At 37.0% G+C, this 18,563-nt stretch overlaps 1 protein-coding gene across 3 annotated transcripts in view; it reads right to left on the bottom strand.

Annotated features, from left to right (window-relative positions):
• The window catches only part of LOC308551343 (histone deacetylase 8), a 309,470-nt gene that overhangs the window by 234,346 nt on the left and 56,561 nt on the right, over positions 1-18,563 (bottom strand). For 2 of the 3 annotated variants that reach the window (XM_081125813.1, XM_081125814.1), the window contains exon 5: positions 8,953-9,060. The exons of the other annotated variant lie outside the window; for it this stretch is intronic. In XM_081125813.1, coding sequence (XP_080981939.1) covers positions 8,953-9,060 — 108 coding nt within the window. The remainder of the gene's footprint in view (positions 1-8,952; positions 9,061-18,563) is intronic. 3 annotated transcript variants of the gene reach the window in all.

Here is an 18,563-nt window from a genome sequence, read left to right as displayed (position 1 = left end):
ATAAAATAATTCCAATTTCCTCTATGGCCAGTGCATTTTGTCCTTAACATCATCATCTCAAATGTATTCAGAGGACTGACTGGGTTTATCAAACATATTTCTGAAAACTTTGAGAAGTGTGTCCTCAACTTAGTGGTTACCAGAAACATCTAGCTTCTTAAATACCTTGGTGAACTTTAAACCACAAATTCAATGTTTAAGAAAAAGTGCAGGGCTCAGTCAACTGCATTTACTCACAAGAATTTGCTGTTTTTATGTCCATTAGGCCAGAGATCAGGGATTATTGAATCATGACATCAAAACATTTGTGTAAAACATCACGTGGCTGCCTCATGGAGGCAGAGCCAGACACCTGCATTGTTCAACAACTTCATTGTTATTGGCAAAGATTTTGCAACAATTATCCTTTTTTTTTTTTTCTTTCGTTTTGAGTCCTGGAATCCAGAGTCAGCATTATAAATTTCCAGTGTTTTCTTATTTAGACCTTCCTAAGACTTGCTCAGATATCTATTTTCTCTTTTAGTGTTAGCATAACTCTTATAATTATTTACTTTAATTATAGTAATTTTGGAAAAAGCTACAGTATGGTTTGGCTTTTCTCTGGATATTACAAAACAATAGCCAATGGTTATTGTTTACTCTGTGCCAGGAACTGTACTAGCTGCTTTCAGTATGTTAACTAAATTAATTTTCAGAACAACCATGCCAGTTAGGTACCACTGTTACTTCCAAAATGGGGAGACAAAGAAACAACCTCCAAACTAAAGAAAAGTAAAAATCGCCAGAAAAAGACCTTGATGAGATGGAGTTAAGCAAGTTATCACAAATAGAGTTCAGAGTAATGGTTATAAAGATGCCAAGGAATTTAATGAGAGCAACAAGAAACTTCATAGAAAGGTTGAGGAACTTAGTGAAAACATGAAAAAAAAGCCAGATATCATAAATAAGAACCAGGCAGAAATGAAGAACACCATACCTGAGATGAAGAATATGCTGGAAGGAATTGAAAGTAGGCTCAATGAAACAGAGGATAGAATAAGTCACTTAGAAGATGAGGGAGAAAAATACACGTAATCAGAACAGCAAAAAGAAAAAACACTTAAAAAGTATGAAGACAGTCTAAGGGATCTTAGAGTAACATTAGCATCATAGGGGATCTAGAGGGGAAGAAAAATCAGCAAGGGATGGAGAACTTGGAGGAGGAAATAATGACAGAAAACTTCCCTATGCTGGCAATGGAGAAAGCCACACAGGGTTCCAAACAAGAGAAAGCACAGAGGGTTCCAAACAAGAGAAACACAAAGAGTCGCACTCCAAGACACATCATAATTAAAATGGCAAATGTTAAGGACCAAGAGATAATATTAAGGACTGCATGAGACAGACAAGCAGTGACCTACAAGGGAACCCCCATAAGGATGACATCAGATCTCTCAACAGAAACACTTTAGGCCAGAATGAGTGGCATGAAGTTTTCAAAGCAATGAAAAGCAAGAACATGCAACCAAGACTGCTTTATCCAGTAAGGCTATCATTTAATATTGAAAGTGAAATAAAGAGATTACCGGACAAAAGAAGGCTAAAGGAGCTCAGTACCACCAAACCAGCATTGCAAGAAATGCTAAAAGGATTGCTATAAGAGGATGAAATTTTGAGAGAAAGGTATATTGGCATAAAGGGGGAAAATGGCATTATTAAGTATATATCAATAGTAACTTTAAATGTAAACAGAATAAATGGTCCAATCAAGAGACACAGAGTAGCTGAATGGATGAGAAAACAGGACCCAAATATATGCTGACTACAAGAGACCCACCTGAAAGCAAAAGATTCACATAGGCGAAAAGTGAAGGGATGGAGTAAAATATTCCATGAAAATGGAAAGGAAAAGAAAGCTGGAGTAGCAATACTTATTTCCAACAAAACAGACTTCAAAATAAAGACCATAACAAGAGACAAATATGGTCACTACATAATACTAAACGGATGAATCCAACAGGAGGAAATAACCCTTATAAACATTTAGGCACCCCATATAGGAGCACCTAAATATATAAAAAAATTCTTGGGGTCTTTAAGGGGGAGGTTGACAGCAACACAATCACAGTGGGGGACTTTAACACCCCACTGTCAGCATTGGACAGATCATCAAGACAAAAAATCAACAGGGAAACACAGACCTTAAATGACTCACTAGACCTAATGGATTTGACATTTACAGAACATTTCACCCCAAAGCAGCAGAATACACATTCTTCTCAAGTGCACATGGAATGTTCTCAAAAATAGACCACATGTTAGGGCAAGGCAAGTCTCTACAAATTCAAGATGGAAATCATATTAAGCATCTTCTAGGATCACAGTGCCATGAAACTAGAAATCAACCACTATAAAAAAATTCAAAAATATTCAAACATATGGAGGCTAAATAGCATGTTATTAAACAGTGAATGGGTTACCAATGAGATCAAGGAAAAAATGAAACATTTCATGGAAATAAATGAAAATGAACACACAACAACCCCAAGTCTATGGGACACAGTAAAAGCAGTTCTGAGAGGAAAATTCATAGCATTACAGGCCTATCTCAAGAAACAAGAAAAAGCTCTAATGAACCATCTAACACAACAACTAAAAGAACTAGAACAAGAACAGCAAAAAAAGCCCCGAGGAAGCAGAAGGAAGGAAATAATAAAAATCAGAGCAGAAATTAATGGAATAGAGACTAAAAAAAGAATACAAAAAAATCAATGAAACCAAGAGCTGGTTCTTTGAAAAGATAAATCAGATTGATGCATCTTTAGCCAGACTCACTAAGAAACAAAGAGAGAGGACCCAAATAAATGAAATCAGAAATGAAAGAGGCAAAGTAACAAATCACCCAACAGAAATACAAAGGATTGTAAGAAAATACTAAGAGCAACTATATGCCATAAACTGGACAACATAGGTGAAATGGACAAATTCCTAGCAGCATACAACCTTCCAAAGCTGAATCATGAAGAGGCAGAAAACCTGATTAGGTCGATAACAACTAATGAAATTGAAGCAGTAATCACAAATTTGCAGCAAACAAAAATCCTGGACCAGATGGATTTATAGGCGAGTTTTACCAAACATTCAAAGAAGAATTAACACCTATTCTATTCAAACTATTCCAGAAAGTTCAAGAGGAGGGAAAACTCCCAAATTCTTTTTATGAGGCAAGCATTATCGTAATCCTAAAACCAGATAAGAACACTACAAAGAAAGAAAATTGTAGGCCAATATCCCTGATGAACATAGATGCTAAAATCCTCACTAAAATACTAGCAAACTGGATCCAGCAATACATTAAAAGGATCATACGCCATGAGCAAGTGGGATTTATTCCTGGGATGCAAGGATGGCACAACATCTGCAAATCAATAAATGTGATACATCACATAAACAAAATGTAGGACAAAAATCATATGATCATATCAATAGATGCAGAAAAAGCATTCGACAAAATCCAGCACCCATTTCTTATATAAACTCTCAGCAAAGTGGGAATAGAGGGATCATACCTCAACATAATAAAGGCCATATACAACTAACCTACAGCCAACATCATAGTCAATGGTCAAAAACTAAAACCATTTCCCTTAAAAACAGGAACAAGACAGGGATGTCCACTTTCACCACTCTTATTCAACATAGTACTAGAAGTCCTAGCCACAGCCATCAGATAGGAAGAAAACATAAAAGGTATTCAAATTGGAATGGAGGAAGTAAAACTGTCATTATTTGCAGATGACATGATATTGTACAGAGAAAATCCTCAAGACTCCATTGAAGTATTACTAGATTTGATAAACGAATTTGGCAAGGTAGCTGGATACAAAATCAACATTTGGAAACCAGTGGCATTCTTATACAGCAACAATGAAATTTCAGAGAGAGAAACTAATAAAACAATACCATTTACCATTGCAACTAAAAAAATAAAATACCTAGAAATAGACTTAGCCAAGTGTGTAAAAGGCCTATACTCAGAAAACTATGGGACACTAAAAAGAAATAGAAGAAGATATAAAAAAGTGGAAGAATAAAGCAGGCTCATGGATTAGAAGAATTAATATCATTAAAATGTCCATACCATCCAAAGCAATTTATAGATTCAGTGCAATTCCTACTAAAATACCAACAGCATATTTCACAGATTTAGAACAAACGTTTCAAAAATTTATATAGAACCAAAAAAGACCCCGAATAGCTGCAGCCATCTTTAGAAAAAAGAGCCGAGTGGGAGGGATCACTTTACTGGACATCAAACTGTACTACAAAGCCATTGTAATCAAAACTCCCTGGTATCAGTACAACAACAGACATATAGATCAATGGAACAGAATAGAGACCCCAGAAAGAGACCCAAGCCATTATGGTCAGTTAATATTTGACAAAGGAGGCAAGAGCATCCAATGGAGTAAAGACAGTCTCTTCAATAAGTGGTGCTGGGAACATTGGACAGATACATGAAAAAAAACGAAACTAGATCACCAACTTTCACAAAAATAAACTCAAAATGGATAAAAGAATTAAATGTAAGTCACGAAACCATAAAAATCCAGGAAGAAAACATAGGCAGTAAAGTCACAGACATCCCACGTAGTGGAATTTTCACTGATACATCTCCTAGGGCAAGAGAAACAAACAAAATAAACGTATGGGACTACATCAAACTAAAAAGCTTCTGCACAGCAAAAGAAAACAGCCTCAAAATACAAAGGAACCCCATGATCTGGGGAAACATATTTGCCAAGGATGTATCTGATAAGGGGCTAATTTCCAAAGTGTACAAAGAACTCATAGTACTCAGCAAGAGGAAGACAAACAATCCAATTAAAATATGGGCAAAGGACCTGAATAGACACTTCTCCAAAGAAGACATACAGATGTCCAAGAGACACATGAGAAAATGCTCAACGTCCCAAATCATCAGAGAGATGCATATTAAAACCAAAATGAGGTATCACTTCACAGCTGTAAGAATGACTACCATCAACAAATCAACAAATGACATGTGCTGGCAAGGATGTGGAGAAAGGGGAACCCTAGTATACTGCTGGTGGGAATGCAAACTGGTGCAACCACTATGGAAAACAGTATGGAGGTTCCTCAAAAAATTAGAAATGGAGCTTCCTTTTGACCCAGTGATTCCACTCCTAGGAATGTATCCTAAGAATCCTGAAACACTCATCAGAAAGAATATATGCACCCCTATGTTCTTAGCAGCGCAGTTTACAATAGCTAAGATCTGGAAACATCCCAGGTGCCCATCAGTAGATGAGTAGATAAAAAAGCTGTGGGACATTTACACCATGGAATACTACGCAGTTGTAAAGAAGAATAATCTCGTACCCTTTGGGACAGTATGGATGGACCTGGAAAATATTATGCTAAGTGAAATAAACCAGGCAGAGAACAACAAACATCACATGACCTCACTTATATGTGGAATCTAAAGAACTTAATAAACTGATGAACAGAATAGATTCAATCACATGGAAGCATGGATCAGACTGAGAAATCTCAGAGGGACGGAGGGCAGATGCGAATGGAGAGAGATTAACCAAAGAATTTATATGCATATATGCACAACGAAAGGACACAGACAGTGGTGTGGAGAGGGACTGCGGAGGGGTGTGGGATGGAGTGAAATGGGTCATTTGGGAGAAAAAGGGACATCTATAATATTTTAAACAAAAATAAACCAAAAAAAAAGTACAACGCAGGAAATGGTTTCAGACTTTCTGGCCTTTGTTGATGCAAATCTAGGAAAATTTTTGATATACAAAGAAAAAAAATCTCATGGATGCTCCTCAAACATCCTTTTTATCATAGGATTAAGCCCCTCTACAAAATTTGACCATGTATTACTGAAATTTTTCAATACTTGCATTAAAAACACCTTGGGTGTTGTCATGTTATATCTATATTAATTATAATACCAGAAAGAATATAATATTTTGAACATTCTTTTTACACCTTATCTGCAAACAAGTGACTAGTTAAATCCTGAAATATTATTCACAATTATAATGTGCATGTATTCTACTCAATATCTTTAACCTGGGGTTGTGACTTCCTAGGAAATGGTAATTATTTCTATTTTATACAAAGCGAAATTTAGTGATTTACCGCTTATATTTATAAGGTGTCATGCTTAAGGCAGGAAGTAAAGGGGGCTTTGCTGGCACTCATATGTGTGCTTGAACAAGGTTTGGAACATTTTTGGTCACCACTAGAGAATGAGCAATAGTACTGTGGCCCTCCTCTGATACCTCAGTCTCAGGTAGTCTGCCTAAGAGAGGACTCTCTATGGAATCAATCTATAGGTAGATGTTGAGGACTCATTCTGTGCTTTTTCTCTGTACTAGGGGTTGTGGACAACACAAGATGTCCCAGATCCTGCCCTTAAGGAGCTTACAGTTGAGTTGAATCAAGCTGTAAGAAAGCAGTAATACACATTTTTTTAAAAAAATATAAGTTGTGCATGAGCAAGTATAAAATTATATGGTATATATGATGCCTGGTCTCAACTTCCAAACACCTAGCTGAACCTGAAAGCATTTTTCTATGGCTGAAAGAATGTATAATTTCATTTACTCTCATTAGACCCATGAGAAGTAGGGGAAGAAATGGCTGTTCCCCTTTTACAGTTGAGAAAAAAAAATTATTTACATCCCAGGGTACTTAAGGAATTGGCTGCATACTGAGTAGCCCTGTGATCCTCCCACTGTTCCCTCCTGTATAGCACATTTTACACTACTCATTATAACTTTCTAAAGCACGATTCTGACAATATTACTACCCTGCTTAAGAATCCCTCCATGATACCCCATGCCTACAGGAAAATATATCCTTTCTTTAGCATAGTTTGCAAGGTCCTTGATAATTTTGTCCCTGCCTATTTGCTCAGGTCTGTTATCTTACCATTCCCCTCCAGTACCCACAACTTACCCTTATCAAACTTTTCTCCCTATCCCAAACATAACATATTCTTCAAATCTCTGGGGTTTGCACCTATGTAGTCTTGGATGTAGAATGACTTCTATCTTCTGTGTCTGACAACTTCTTAGCCATCCTTTAAGATATAGCTGTGAAGACATCCCTGAAGTTCCACTTCCCTTTCACAGGCAGAAAGAGCTGATTCCTTTTTGGAGCTTCAGCAGTTTATACAAATCTCTACCATGGCACTTAATCGAACTAGCTGGCACTGATTACTTCATGTGCCTGTCTCTTCCACTAGACTATAAATTCTTTGAGAGCAAGGACTATATCTTAATCACCTTTGTATCTTCAGTACCTAGCAAAGTACTTGGCACATGGTCAGCCCTGAAAAAAAGTTTTTATTTTAAAGAATTTATGGGAATGGTGAAATGGCTAAAGAATGGAGAAAAGGATTCATATTATTTACCTTGAATAAAAGAGGAAAATAACTTTCACATTAAACACTTACAAAATCAAATATGATAAGCTAGAAAAAGATTAGAATCACTCACTAAAACATGAACTGGTCAGTATCCAAATCAGGAAACTTTAAGATCCTGTGATTCATTGCCCAACCTCCCCACCCAGAACAAACACATAGAGAAACAAAGCAGGGATTCATGTAGAGGCTGGTCGTGGATCTAGAGACATGTGATTAGCTTTTTAAAAAGCTAATATAGGGAGCTTTGCATTAATATGTGGCAATGTTGTTTGGTAGACACACTTTAAAATGACTTGGATCAATTGGCAAAGTGGGTGGATATCACTGAGGTGAAATTTAGTTTTGAAACACAGAAGGTGATTCACTGATGTAAAACAAACAAGGAAGGTAAAAGATATGATGTAAGATAATATTTGAAGTAGTTCTGAGTACTGCAGCATAGGCATAGACTGCTGGGAGGCTGCACACATCATCTTGATGTGCAGCATTAAGATAAATGTATGAGATAAACAGCCTCTTCAACTCATGACTACTGCATCAAACAAATGGACAGGGTTTAAATGTACAAAGAACCATTTGGTGGTACATTTGTCTCGGTAGTGACAAGCACATACATAAATGGTGATTGCTGTCAACAGTGTCATCCTTAAATACTGAAGACAGAGATATGAAAACATAATGAAGGAATAGCAAGAGAGTGAATTCCTAGTCACTGAGCATGTTCAGGCATAGGTCAGATCAGTAGTTTTGAAACTTTCCTTAAGCAGCAGAATGTTTTTCTTTCCAAATAAAATTTTATGTGTAAATGCAATATATAAAACAAAATTAGCACTCTAGTTAAAGGGTGAGTAGAGGGTAGACACTTGGGAGTCTAGAACCCTATATATTTAGCCACCCCTTTACTTCCTGTAGTTGCCATTGGGGCACCTCTAAGGAATTCCTGGGATAGATGCTGTGGAAAGGTTTCTATATGGGGAGAGGTTAGAATAGATGAGCTAGTTCTTACTGATTCTAATATTCTATAATATGATAATCTTCTCTTTAATATTAAAGATCAGTCAGGAAATAATGATTTTATTCCACTTATAGAAGAGTCCAATAGAAGGCAATGCAAATAACTAAGAAACAATTCTAATGAGGAAGTATTTATTGGGTGCAGGTAACAAAAGAAGCTTCTCCGTTTCTTCCTCCCTCAAAACACAAATTTATATTGAGCACTCACCCTATTTTATACTGTGGAAACAATGATGAACAGATAGTAGCCTTAATGATCTCACAGTTGGGGGCAGGGTTATATGGAAGCAGACATAAAATATAAAAACAAACAAGAAAATGGTATTGTGACAAGCAATATTCCAAAAATACATAGTAATGTGATAGAGAGTACTGGTGTGAGTATGTATTTCAGGGGGCAGCACTTCTGATAGGTTGGTCAGAAAAGCTTCTCTGAGTAGGTGATATTTAAAAAGAGACCTTAAAAGTGAAAAGAAACTCACCCATACTGAGATGGAGAAGTCTTCCAGGCAGAGAGAACAGCACTGCAAAAGCTCTGAGGCAGGACAGAACTTCTTTGGCCTATCTGAGAAGCTGAAAGGCCAGTGTGGCTGGAACACAGTTAATGAACGAGAGTAGTACAAGATGAGTTCTGATGGGACTAAATCACAGGGGCCATCACAAGGAGCTTGGATTTTTATTCTCAATGAGATAGGAAGCCCTTGGAGCAGAGCAGGGATATGAGCTGATTTAAACTCTCTTATTGTATGAAGGGATAGAGTGTAAGTGATCATTAGCACAAGGCAGGATGGGCTAAACTGCATCAGAAATTTGGTAAGACAGAAGAAATTCAGAAATATTATTGCCAAGAAAGACTAAAGAGTTTTGTTTAATGGTATAAAGCTAATTTCTTGGTATGATTTAACAAGTAGCCAGAAATATTTTTTGAGCCTTCTTACAGATGTCAGCTTTGACAATTTACCTTGATGTTACAGTCACTAGGAGAGCTGAGACTCATATTTAAGTTTCCTGACATTCAGATGTTCTTTTCACTGAATTAATTGCTTCTAATTGCTTATAGCAAAGCAGTGAAAGGTAGCAAAAGGTAGAAATACAGCACTTTCTTTCTTATATACAGGCTCCTGAAACTTCAGTTTTTCTCTGTAAGAACCCATATGAGTACTTACTGACGAGTTAATTTACCATGGTAAACTACCTTACTTTGTTGGTGTCCTCCTAGCATCTGAACTTCAAATCCCCATCTTAAATCAGTCTGACCACCCACTGTTTCTGCTCCCAAAGCTAGGATGGCCAAGTGCTATTGGAACACACCATGTAACTGCAGATGTATACCATTACACATTTATGGTTCCTGATCACCGGTGGGTCTTCAAAGCTGCACAGTAATCACTGACTTCTTTCTGATTGTCTCTTTCTCACACCTTATAATAGATACTACAAACTAAGACCCAAGACCTCCTGTTCAAAAATCCTTCACATTACAATAAAATCCAAAGTCCCACCATGGTCACAAGGCCTTGAATGATGTGCCAACTTCACTGTCTTCTCCTCTGTCAACATTACTCACTTTGCTCCATCCAGCCACATTAGTCTTCTTTCTGTTATAAGAAACATCAAGTGGATGTGTGTCTGAAGTTATATGGTTTGCTTATCATGAACTGGCAAACTGTTTTCCAAAGCACCTGTACCATTTTACGTTCCCAGCAGCAATGTATGAGGGTTTCAATTTCTTTCTGTCCTCACTTGCATTTGTTAGTACCTGTCTTTTTTATTCTAGCCATCCTAGTGAGTGGTATCTCATTGTGGTTTTGATTTGCATTTCCCTGATGACCAATGATGTTGAACATCTTTTCATGTGATTCTTGGCCATCTGAATATCTTCTTTGGATAAACATCTATTCAAATCCTTTGTCCATATTTTAATTGGGTTATTTGTCTTTTTTTTTTTTTTAATATGTCTTTATTGATTTCAGAGAGAGAAAGGGAGAGGGAGAAAGAGAGAGATGGAAACATCAAGGATGAGTCATTGATTGGCTGCCTCCTGCTGGGGATGGAGCCCTCAACTCTGGTATGTGCCCTGACTGGGAATCAAACCGGTATCTCCTGGATGTTAGGTTGATGTTCAACTGCTGAGCCATGCCAGCCAGGTGGGTTACTTGTCTTTTGATTACTGAGTTGTAAGCAGTCTTGATATATTCTGGATACAAACCTCTGATCAGATATATGATTTGCAAATGTTTCCTCCCATTCTATTGGTTGTCTTTTCATTTTCCTGGTAGTGTTCCTTGAAGCCCAAAAGAATTTTGATGAAGTCTAACTTATTTTTCTTTTGAAGAAAGACATATTCCTATGCTTCTAAGAGTTTTATAGTTTTAGCTCTTACATTTACATCTATGATCCATTTGGAGTAAATATTTATGTGTGATATAATGCAGAGGTCCAAATTCATTCTTTTTCATATAGATCCAGTTGTCCCAGCACCATTTGTCGAAAACACCATTCTTTCCCTATTGAATTGTCTAAAACCAAGTCAGGTAGTGTGATACCTCTGCTTCCATCTTTTTTCTGAGGATTGCTTTGGCTATTTGGGGTCTTTTGTGGTTTCATAGAAATCTTATGATTTATTTTTCTACTTATTTAAAAAATGACATTGGTGTTTTGATGGGGATTGTATTAAATCTATATAGTACTTTGGTTAATATGGCCATTTTAACAATGTTGATTCTTCCAATCCATGAACATGGGGTATTTTGTCGTGTCTTTTTCAATCTCTTTTAATAATGTACTTTTCAGTATATAGGTCTTTCATGTTCTTTGTTACGTTTATTCCTAGGTATTTTATTATTTTGGTTGCAATTGGAAAAGGAATTTTTTAAAATTTCTTTTTCTGAAGTTTTGTTGTTACTATAAAGGCATGGATTTTTGTGCATTGGTTTTGTATCCTGCAACTTTACTGTGTTTACTGTTTCTAATGGTTTTTTAAAGGTGTCTTTAGGGTTTTCTATATACAGAATCATGTTGTCTGCAAAAATCATGTCGACACTTTTACTTCTTCCTTCCCTATTTGGATGCCTTTTATTTCTTTCTCTTGCGTTATTGCTCTGGCTAGGACTTCCAGAACTGTGTTGAATAAGAGTGGTGAGAGTGGACATCCTTGCCTTATTCCTGATCTTAGAGGAAAAGCTTTCAGTTTTTCATCATTGAGTATGATATTAGCTGAGGGGTTTGTCATATATGGCCTTTATTATGTTGAGGTACTTTCCTTCTATTCCTATTTAATTATTTTAATCATAAATGGATATTATATCTTATCAAATGCCTTTTCTGCATCTATTGATAAGGTCATATGACTTTTATCCTTTTTTTTGTTAATGTGGTGCATTACATTGATTGATTTACGTATGTTGAACCATCCTGGTGCCCCTGGAATGGACCCCATTTGACTGTGATGTATTATTTTTAGATGTACTGCTATATTAGATTTGCTAGTATTTTCTTTAGGATTTTTGCATCTGTATTCATCACAGATATTTGTCTGAAGTTTTCCTTTTTTGTGTTATCCTTGCCAGGTTTTGGTATTGGGGTTATATTGGCCACATAAAATGGGTTAGCTATTGTAAACTGTGCTGCTATGAACATCTGGAAACAGCCCAAGTGCCCATCAGTAGATGAGTGGATAAAAAAGCTGTGGGACATTTACACCATGGAATACTATGCAGCTGTAAAGAAGAAGAATTTCGTACCCTTTGGGACAGTATGGATGGACCTGGAGAATATTATGCTAAGTGAAATAAGCCAGGCAGCGAAAGACAAATATCACATGGTCTCGCTTATACGTGGAATCTAAAGAACTTAATAAACTGATGAACAGAATAGATTCAATGACATGGAAGCATAGATGAGACCGATGAATGTCAGAGGGATGGAGGAGGGCGGGTGGGTGGAGGGGGAGAGAGTAACCAAAGAATTTATGTGCATATATACACAACCCAAGGACATGGACAATGGTGGGGAGAGGGACTGGGGAGGGGGAAGGAACGGGGTGGAACGGGTCATTGGGGAGAAAAAGGGACATCTTTTAATATTTTAAACAATAAAAAAAAAAATGGGTTAGGAAGTATTGTCTCTTCTTCAAGTTTTTGGAAGAGTTTGAGAAGGATAGGTTTTAAATCTTCTTTGAATGTTTGGTAGAATACACTGGTGAAGCCATCTGGTCCTGGACTTTTATTTTTTGGGAGGTTTCTGATGGTTGTTTCAATTTCCTGGCTGCTGATCAGTCTACTTAGATTTTCCAATTCTTCTGATTTAGTTTAGGAAGTTTACATATTTCTCACAACTTATCCATTTCTTCTAGGTTATTGAATTTGGTGGCATATAGTCTTTCATAATATTCTAGTATGATCCTTTGTATACCTGTGATGTCTGTGGTGACTTCTCTCTTATTTCTGACTTTGTTTATATGGGTCTTTTCTCTTTTTTCCTTAGTGAGTCTAGCCAGGGGTTGTCAATTCTATTAATCTTTTCAAAGAAACCAGCTCTTTGTTGTATTAATTTTTTGTATAGTTTGTTCTCTCATTCAATTCTACTCTAATTTTTATTATTTTCTTTCATCTGCTGACTTTGAGTTGCTTTTGTTCTTCTTTTTCTAGTTCTTTAAGATGTGATATTAGGTTGTTTATTTGGGATTTCTCTTGTTTCCTAAGATAGGCCTGTAATGATATAAACTTCCCTCTTATTACTGCTTTTGCTGCACCCCAGAAGTTTTGATATGTTGTACTGTCAGTCTCATTTTTCCTCTACATAACTTTTGATCTCACCTTTTATTTCTTCTTTGACTCAGTAATTTGTAGTAGTATTTTGTTTATCTCCACATATTTGTGGGCTTCTTTACATCCTTTTTTCAGTTGATTTCTAATTTCAAGGCATCATGGTCAGAGAATACATTTGGTATAATTTTAATCATCTTGATTTGTTGAGGCAAGTTTTGTGACCCAACATATAGTCTATCCGTGAGAATGTTCCATGTGCACTGGAGAAGAATGTGGAATCTGGTGTTCTGGGATGAAAGGCTCTGTGAGTGTCAGTTATGTCCACTTGGTCTAGTGTGTCGTTCAAGGCCGGTATCTCTTTATTGATTTTTCTGTTTGGATGATCTCTGTAGAACTGTCAATGGAGTATTAAGCTCTCCAAATAGGATATGTGTTTTGGTCTGTTTCTCTCTTTAGTTCTGTGATTAGATGCTTTATATATTCTGGTGCTCCCTGGTTGGATGCATACATATTAAGAAGTGTTATGTTTTCCTGATGTAGCGTCCTCTTTATTATTATAAAATGTCCATATTTGTCTCGTTACCTTTATTACCTTGAAATCTATTTTGTCAGATGTAAGTATGGCTACACCTTCTTTTCTGTGGATGTTATCTGCTTGGAGAATCATTTTCCACCCATTCACTTTGAATCTACCTTGGTCTTTGCAGCTTAGCTGTGTCTCTTGAAGGCAGGGTTGGGCTTTGTTTTTTTGTTTTTTAAAAAAAATATATCTTTATTGATTTCAGAGAGAGGAAAGGAGAGGGAGAGAGAGAGACAGAAACATCAATGATGAGAGAGGCATTGATCGAGCCCGCAACCTGGGCATGTGCCCTGACTGGGAATCGAACCCTGATTGCCTGGATCCCAGGTCGATGCTCAACCGCTGAGCCATGCCCGGCCGGGCGGACTTTGTTTTTTGATCCAGTCTGCTACTCTGTGCCTCCTTATTAGTGAATTCAGTCCATTTATATTTATGGTAATTATTGATGTATGAAGATTTCCTATGGCCATTTTATATTTTGTTTTCTGGTAGCCCTGTGCCTCCATTGGTTCTTTTCCTTTGTACTTCTGCCTGTTGTTTTTGTTTGGTGGTGTTTCATACTTCTTTCCTCTGTGTCTTCTTTTTTTCAGCTATGTGTCTTAATTTGGGGGGTTTAGTGTGGGGTTACCATTAGGTTTATGAAGAATAAAGTTGCATATACACAGGTTTTTTTTTCTTTCGAGTCCATCTGATTTCCATCCTCCTTTGCTGGTTCAGACCTTTCCCCTCATCCCTTTTGTTTTTGTTGTCACAAATTTATCCGTTTATGCTGTAAGTTTTTTTAGTGATCTTACTCATAGTGTTGTGACCTTATGCTCTTTGCTTCAGGTAGAACAACTCCCTTGAGTATTTCCTGCAATTGAGATTTTCTGGTGATAGGATCCCTCAGCTTTTGAGAAAGTCTTTATTTCTCCTTCATATTTAAAGGATAATTTTGCTGGACATATTATTTTTGGCTGGTAATTTCTCTCTTTCAGTCGTTTGAATATTTGGTTCCACACTCTTCTGGCTTGTAGAGTTTCTGCTGAGAAGTCTAATGATATTCTGATGGGTTTTCATTTGTAGGTCACTTCTTTCTTTTCCCTGACTGCTTTGAGAATTTTTTCTTTGTCTTTAATTTTTGACAGTTTTAATACAATATACCTTGGAGAGGGCATATTTGGATTGAGGAAGCTAGGTGTTCTAGCTCTTTCCACAAGTTCTGGAAGTTCTAATCAACTATTTGTTTCAATAGGCTCTCCGTTCCCTTCTCCCTCTCTTCTTCTCCTGGTATGCCTATTATTCTTATATTGCTTTTTCTGATGGAGTCAATTCTTGTAGAGCTTTCTTCTTTTCTTTTTTTATGCTCTTTTCTTTTTTTATGCTCAGATCTCTCTCTTCTTCCCTCTGTGCCATTTCTAGATTCAAATCTTCGATGTCACTAATCCTTTCCTTCATCTGGTCAGCTCTGTTTCCTATGCTTAGCAGTTCACTTCCAGGATTTCTGATTGGTTCTTTTTAAAAGTTTCAATCTCTTTGGTAAAATTCTTGTTTTGTTTTCTGATCGCATTGAATTGCCTGTCTGTATTTTTTCGCATCTCCTTGAGTATTTTCAGAGTCGCAATCTTGAATTCTGTCATTTATATCACATATTTCCATGTGTTCCAGCTTGCTTTCATGAGATTTTTTCTTTCTTTCTGAGCTTCCTTATTACAGTGGTTATGCATGGTATTTGCTGGTCTGCTCCATCTAGCCATCTATTGTATTGTTGACCTTTCTCCAGCAGCTTTCTTTGAAGAGGTCTTTCCACTATTTTCCAGTAGATGGTGCTGAATCACAAGATTTTTACCTCTGTGACCTACCAGAGCTGACCTCCATGGCTTCCATCAGACAGTACAGCTGTGCTGCTTGGGTGTGGGGTTTGTTTTGCCATCACAGTAATGGTGACCCTGGACCTCCACAGGTACCCCCAACACACATGATCCACCAGGGGGTCAATCACAGAGGGAAACAGTGATTTACTGCAATAGCTCTCAGTTTACAGATAATGTGCTCCTTGACCCAACACCAAGGGTAACTGGGATGGCAAGGCTCTGTGGCTACATTTCTTTGTCTGAAACACCACCACCTGACAGCAGATAGTCACGACTGAAGCCCTATGCTGTGCCCTTGCCTAGTGTCTCTGCTGGCTCAGCCATCGCTCATGCCACTTGCCCTGCTGGAGAGCCCACTGAGACTCTATCCCTTCTGGCCCATGGAAGTGCCTAAACCACCGGCTTTCTACCCTCTTTGGGCAGAGCTGGTCACCAGCTCCTGGCTGCAGAGCTGTGTCCATGGCCATCTGGGCTCTTCTCCCTTTTTGCCTCCCCATTTATTCCCAGATGCCCACCTTTAGATGCTCCAATGTGCAGGTCTCTCAAGCGTGCTTCTATATTAGCAGGGAATCCTTTGTTGGGTTATAGTTGATTACTTGTTGATGTTTCAGGGGGAGAGGCCAAGGGGATATCTCATGCTGCCATTCCTCTGATGTCACCACTACACATTATTTATACAGTTCACAGTTATAAGGAACTAATGTAAAACTGACTAGTTTAAAACATGAGATCAACTGAAATTATTTTACTACTTTATTGATGTATAATTTAGATACCATAAAATTTACCTATATTAAGTATACAATGCAATGATTTTTAATAAATTTACTGAACTAGGAATCCATCACCATAATCCAGTTCTAGAATATCTTTATCCCTCCAATAAGATTCCTCATTCCTGTTTACAGTTAATCCCTGTTCCTACCCCCAGACCCAGGCAACCACTCTTCTATTTTCTGTCTCTAGAGATTTGTCTTTCTGGATATTTCATATACACGAAATTATACAATATGTGGCCTTTTAAATCTGGCTTCTTTTACTTAGCATAATGTTTTATTATGAATAGAGTTCCTTTTTATTTTTTAACAGTTTTAGATTTACAGAAAAATTGAGGAGATGGAACAGAGAATTCCCATATACCCTGTCGCCTACACATAGTTTCCCCTATTAACATATTGCATTAGCATGGTCCATTTCTTACAATATTGATATAGTATCATTAACTAAAGTCTATAGCTTCAATTAGGGTTTACTCTTAGTATTGTATAGTTATATGAGTTTTGACAAATGTATGATATCACGTATCCATCATTATAGAATCATACAGAATAGTTTCACTGCCCTAAAAATCCCCTGTGCTCCACCCAATTATTCCTCCTTTCTCCTCCAAGCCCCTGGCAATCAATACTCTTTTTAATGCCTCTACAGTTTTGCTTTTCCAACAAGCCATATAGTTGGAATCAAGCAGCATGTAGTGTTTTAAGATTGGCTTCTTTAACTTGGCAGTATGCATTTACATTTCTCCATGACTTTTTGAGGCTTGAAAGCTTATTTTAAAAAATTTCAGCTTTACTGAAGTATAATTCACAAATAATATTGTAAGGTATTTTAATTGTACATCATGGTAATTTGATATACATTGTGAAAGGATTGCTACCATCTAATTAATTAACATATCCATCACCTAACAGATTTCTTTTTCTTTGGTGAGAATAATTAGTTTCTACTCTCTTAGCTGATTTTAATGATTTGATACAGAATAGCTCATATTTTATTGCTGAATAATATTCTATTGTATGGCTATAACACAGTTTGCTTAATCCATTTACCTATTGATGGACATCTTGGTTGCTTTTAGATTTTTGGAATTATAAATAAAGCTGCTATAAACCTTTATGTGCAGGTTTTTATATGGATATAAGTTTTCAACTCAATTGAGTAAATACCTATAAGCATGACTGCTCAGCATACTGTTTTTGAGGTTCATTCATGTTGCAGCAGATATCAATATTTCATTCCTTTTAAATCCCTGAATAATATCCTATTACATGGACATACCACATTTTGTTTATCCACGCACTAGTTGATAGACATTTGGATTGTTCTCACTTTTCTCATTATTATGAATAACCAAACAGAACAGAAGAGAATAGAGCTGTGATGCACATTTGCATGCAAGTCTTTGTGTAGACATGTTTTTATTTCTATTGGGAGTGGAATTACTGTAGTTACTGTCATAAATTTATGTTTAACTTCTTAAGAAACTGTCAAACTGCTCTCTAAAGTGTCTGTACCACTTTGCGTACCTAACAATGTATGATGTTTCCAGTTTTTCAACACCCTTGCTAACATTTGTCTGTCTTTTATATTACATGCATTCTAGTGGTTGTGTAGTTGCATCTTGTGCCTCTAATGTGCATTTCCCTAATGATTAATGATATTAAGCATCCTCTCATGTGTCTATTAATTATTCATATATTTGGTGAAATGTGTATTCAAATCTTTTGGCCATTTTAAAATTGGGTTGTCTGTCTTATTATTGAATTGTAAGAGTTCATAAGAAACCCAAGTTTGAGCAAGATGGTGGTGGACTGAGAGGAAGCTACACTGACACTCTCCCACCACCAAACTGGAATTACAACTAAAATATAGAAAAAACACCCTGAATAATCAACTGAAGAGTATCAGGAGAGCACCATCATAACCAAGGATGAAAAGTGGAGATGACATAGAGACTGGTAGGAAGTGCAGAGGTGCCAGAGGGCTGGCTGGGCTCCCACAGGCAGCAGCCGAGGTTCACAAGGGATATCTCAGCTGTGGGGGGTTCCCACTGAGGACCCTTGTGTCTAAACCACAAGCTGGGCTTCCCAGCCTAGAGCATCATAACTGAG

The sequence above is a fragment of the Miniopterus schreibersii genome (genome assembly GCF_964146895.1).
Source record: "Miniopterus schreibersii genome assembly, chromosome: X".
Lineage (NCBI taxonomy): Eukaryota > Metazoa > Chordata > Mammalia > Chiroptera > Miniopteridae > Miniopterus > Miniopterus schreibersii.
The sequence above is the reverse complement of the archived record's forward strand: the minus strand, read 5'-3'. Positions and strand labels throughout refer to the sequence as shown.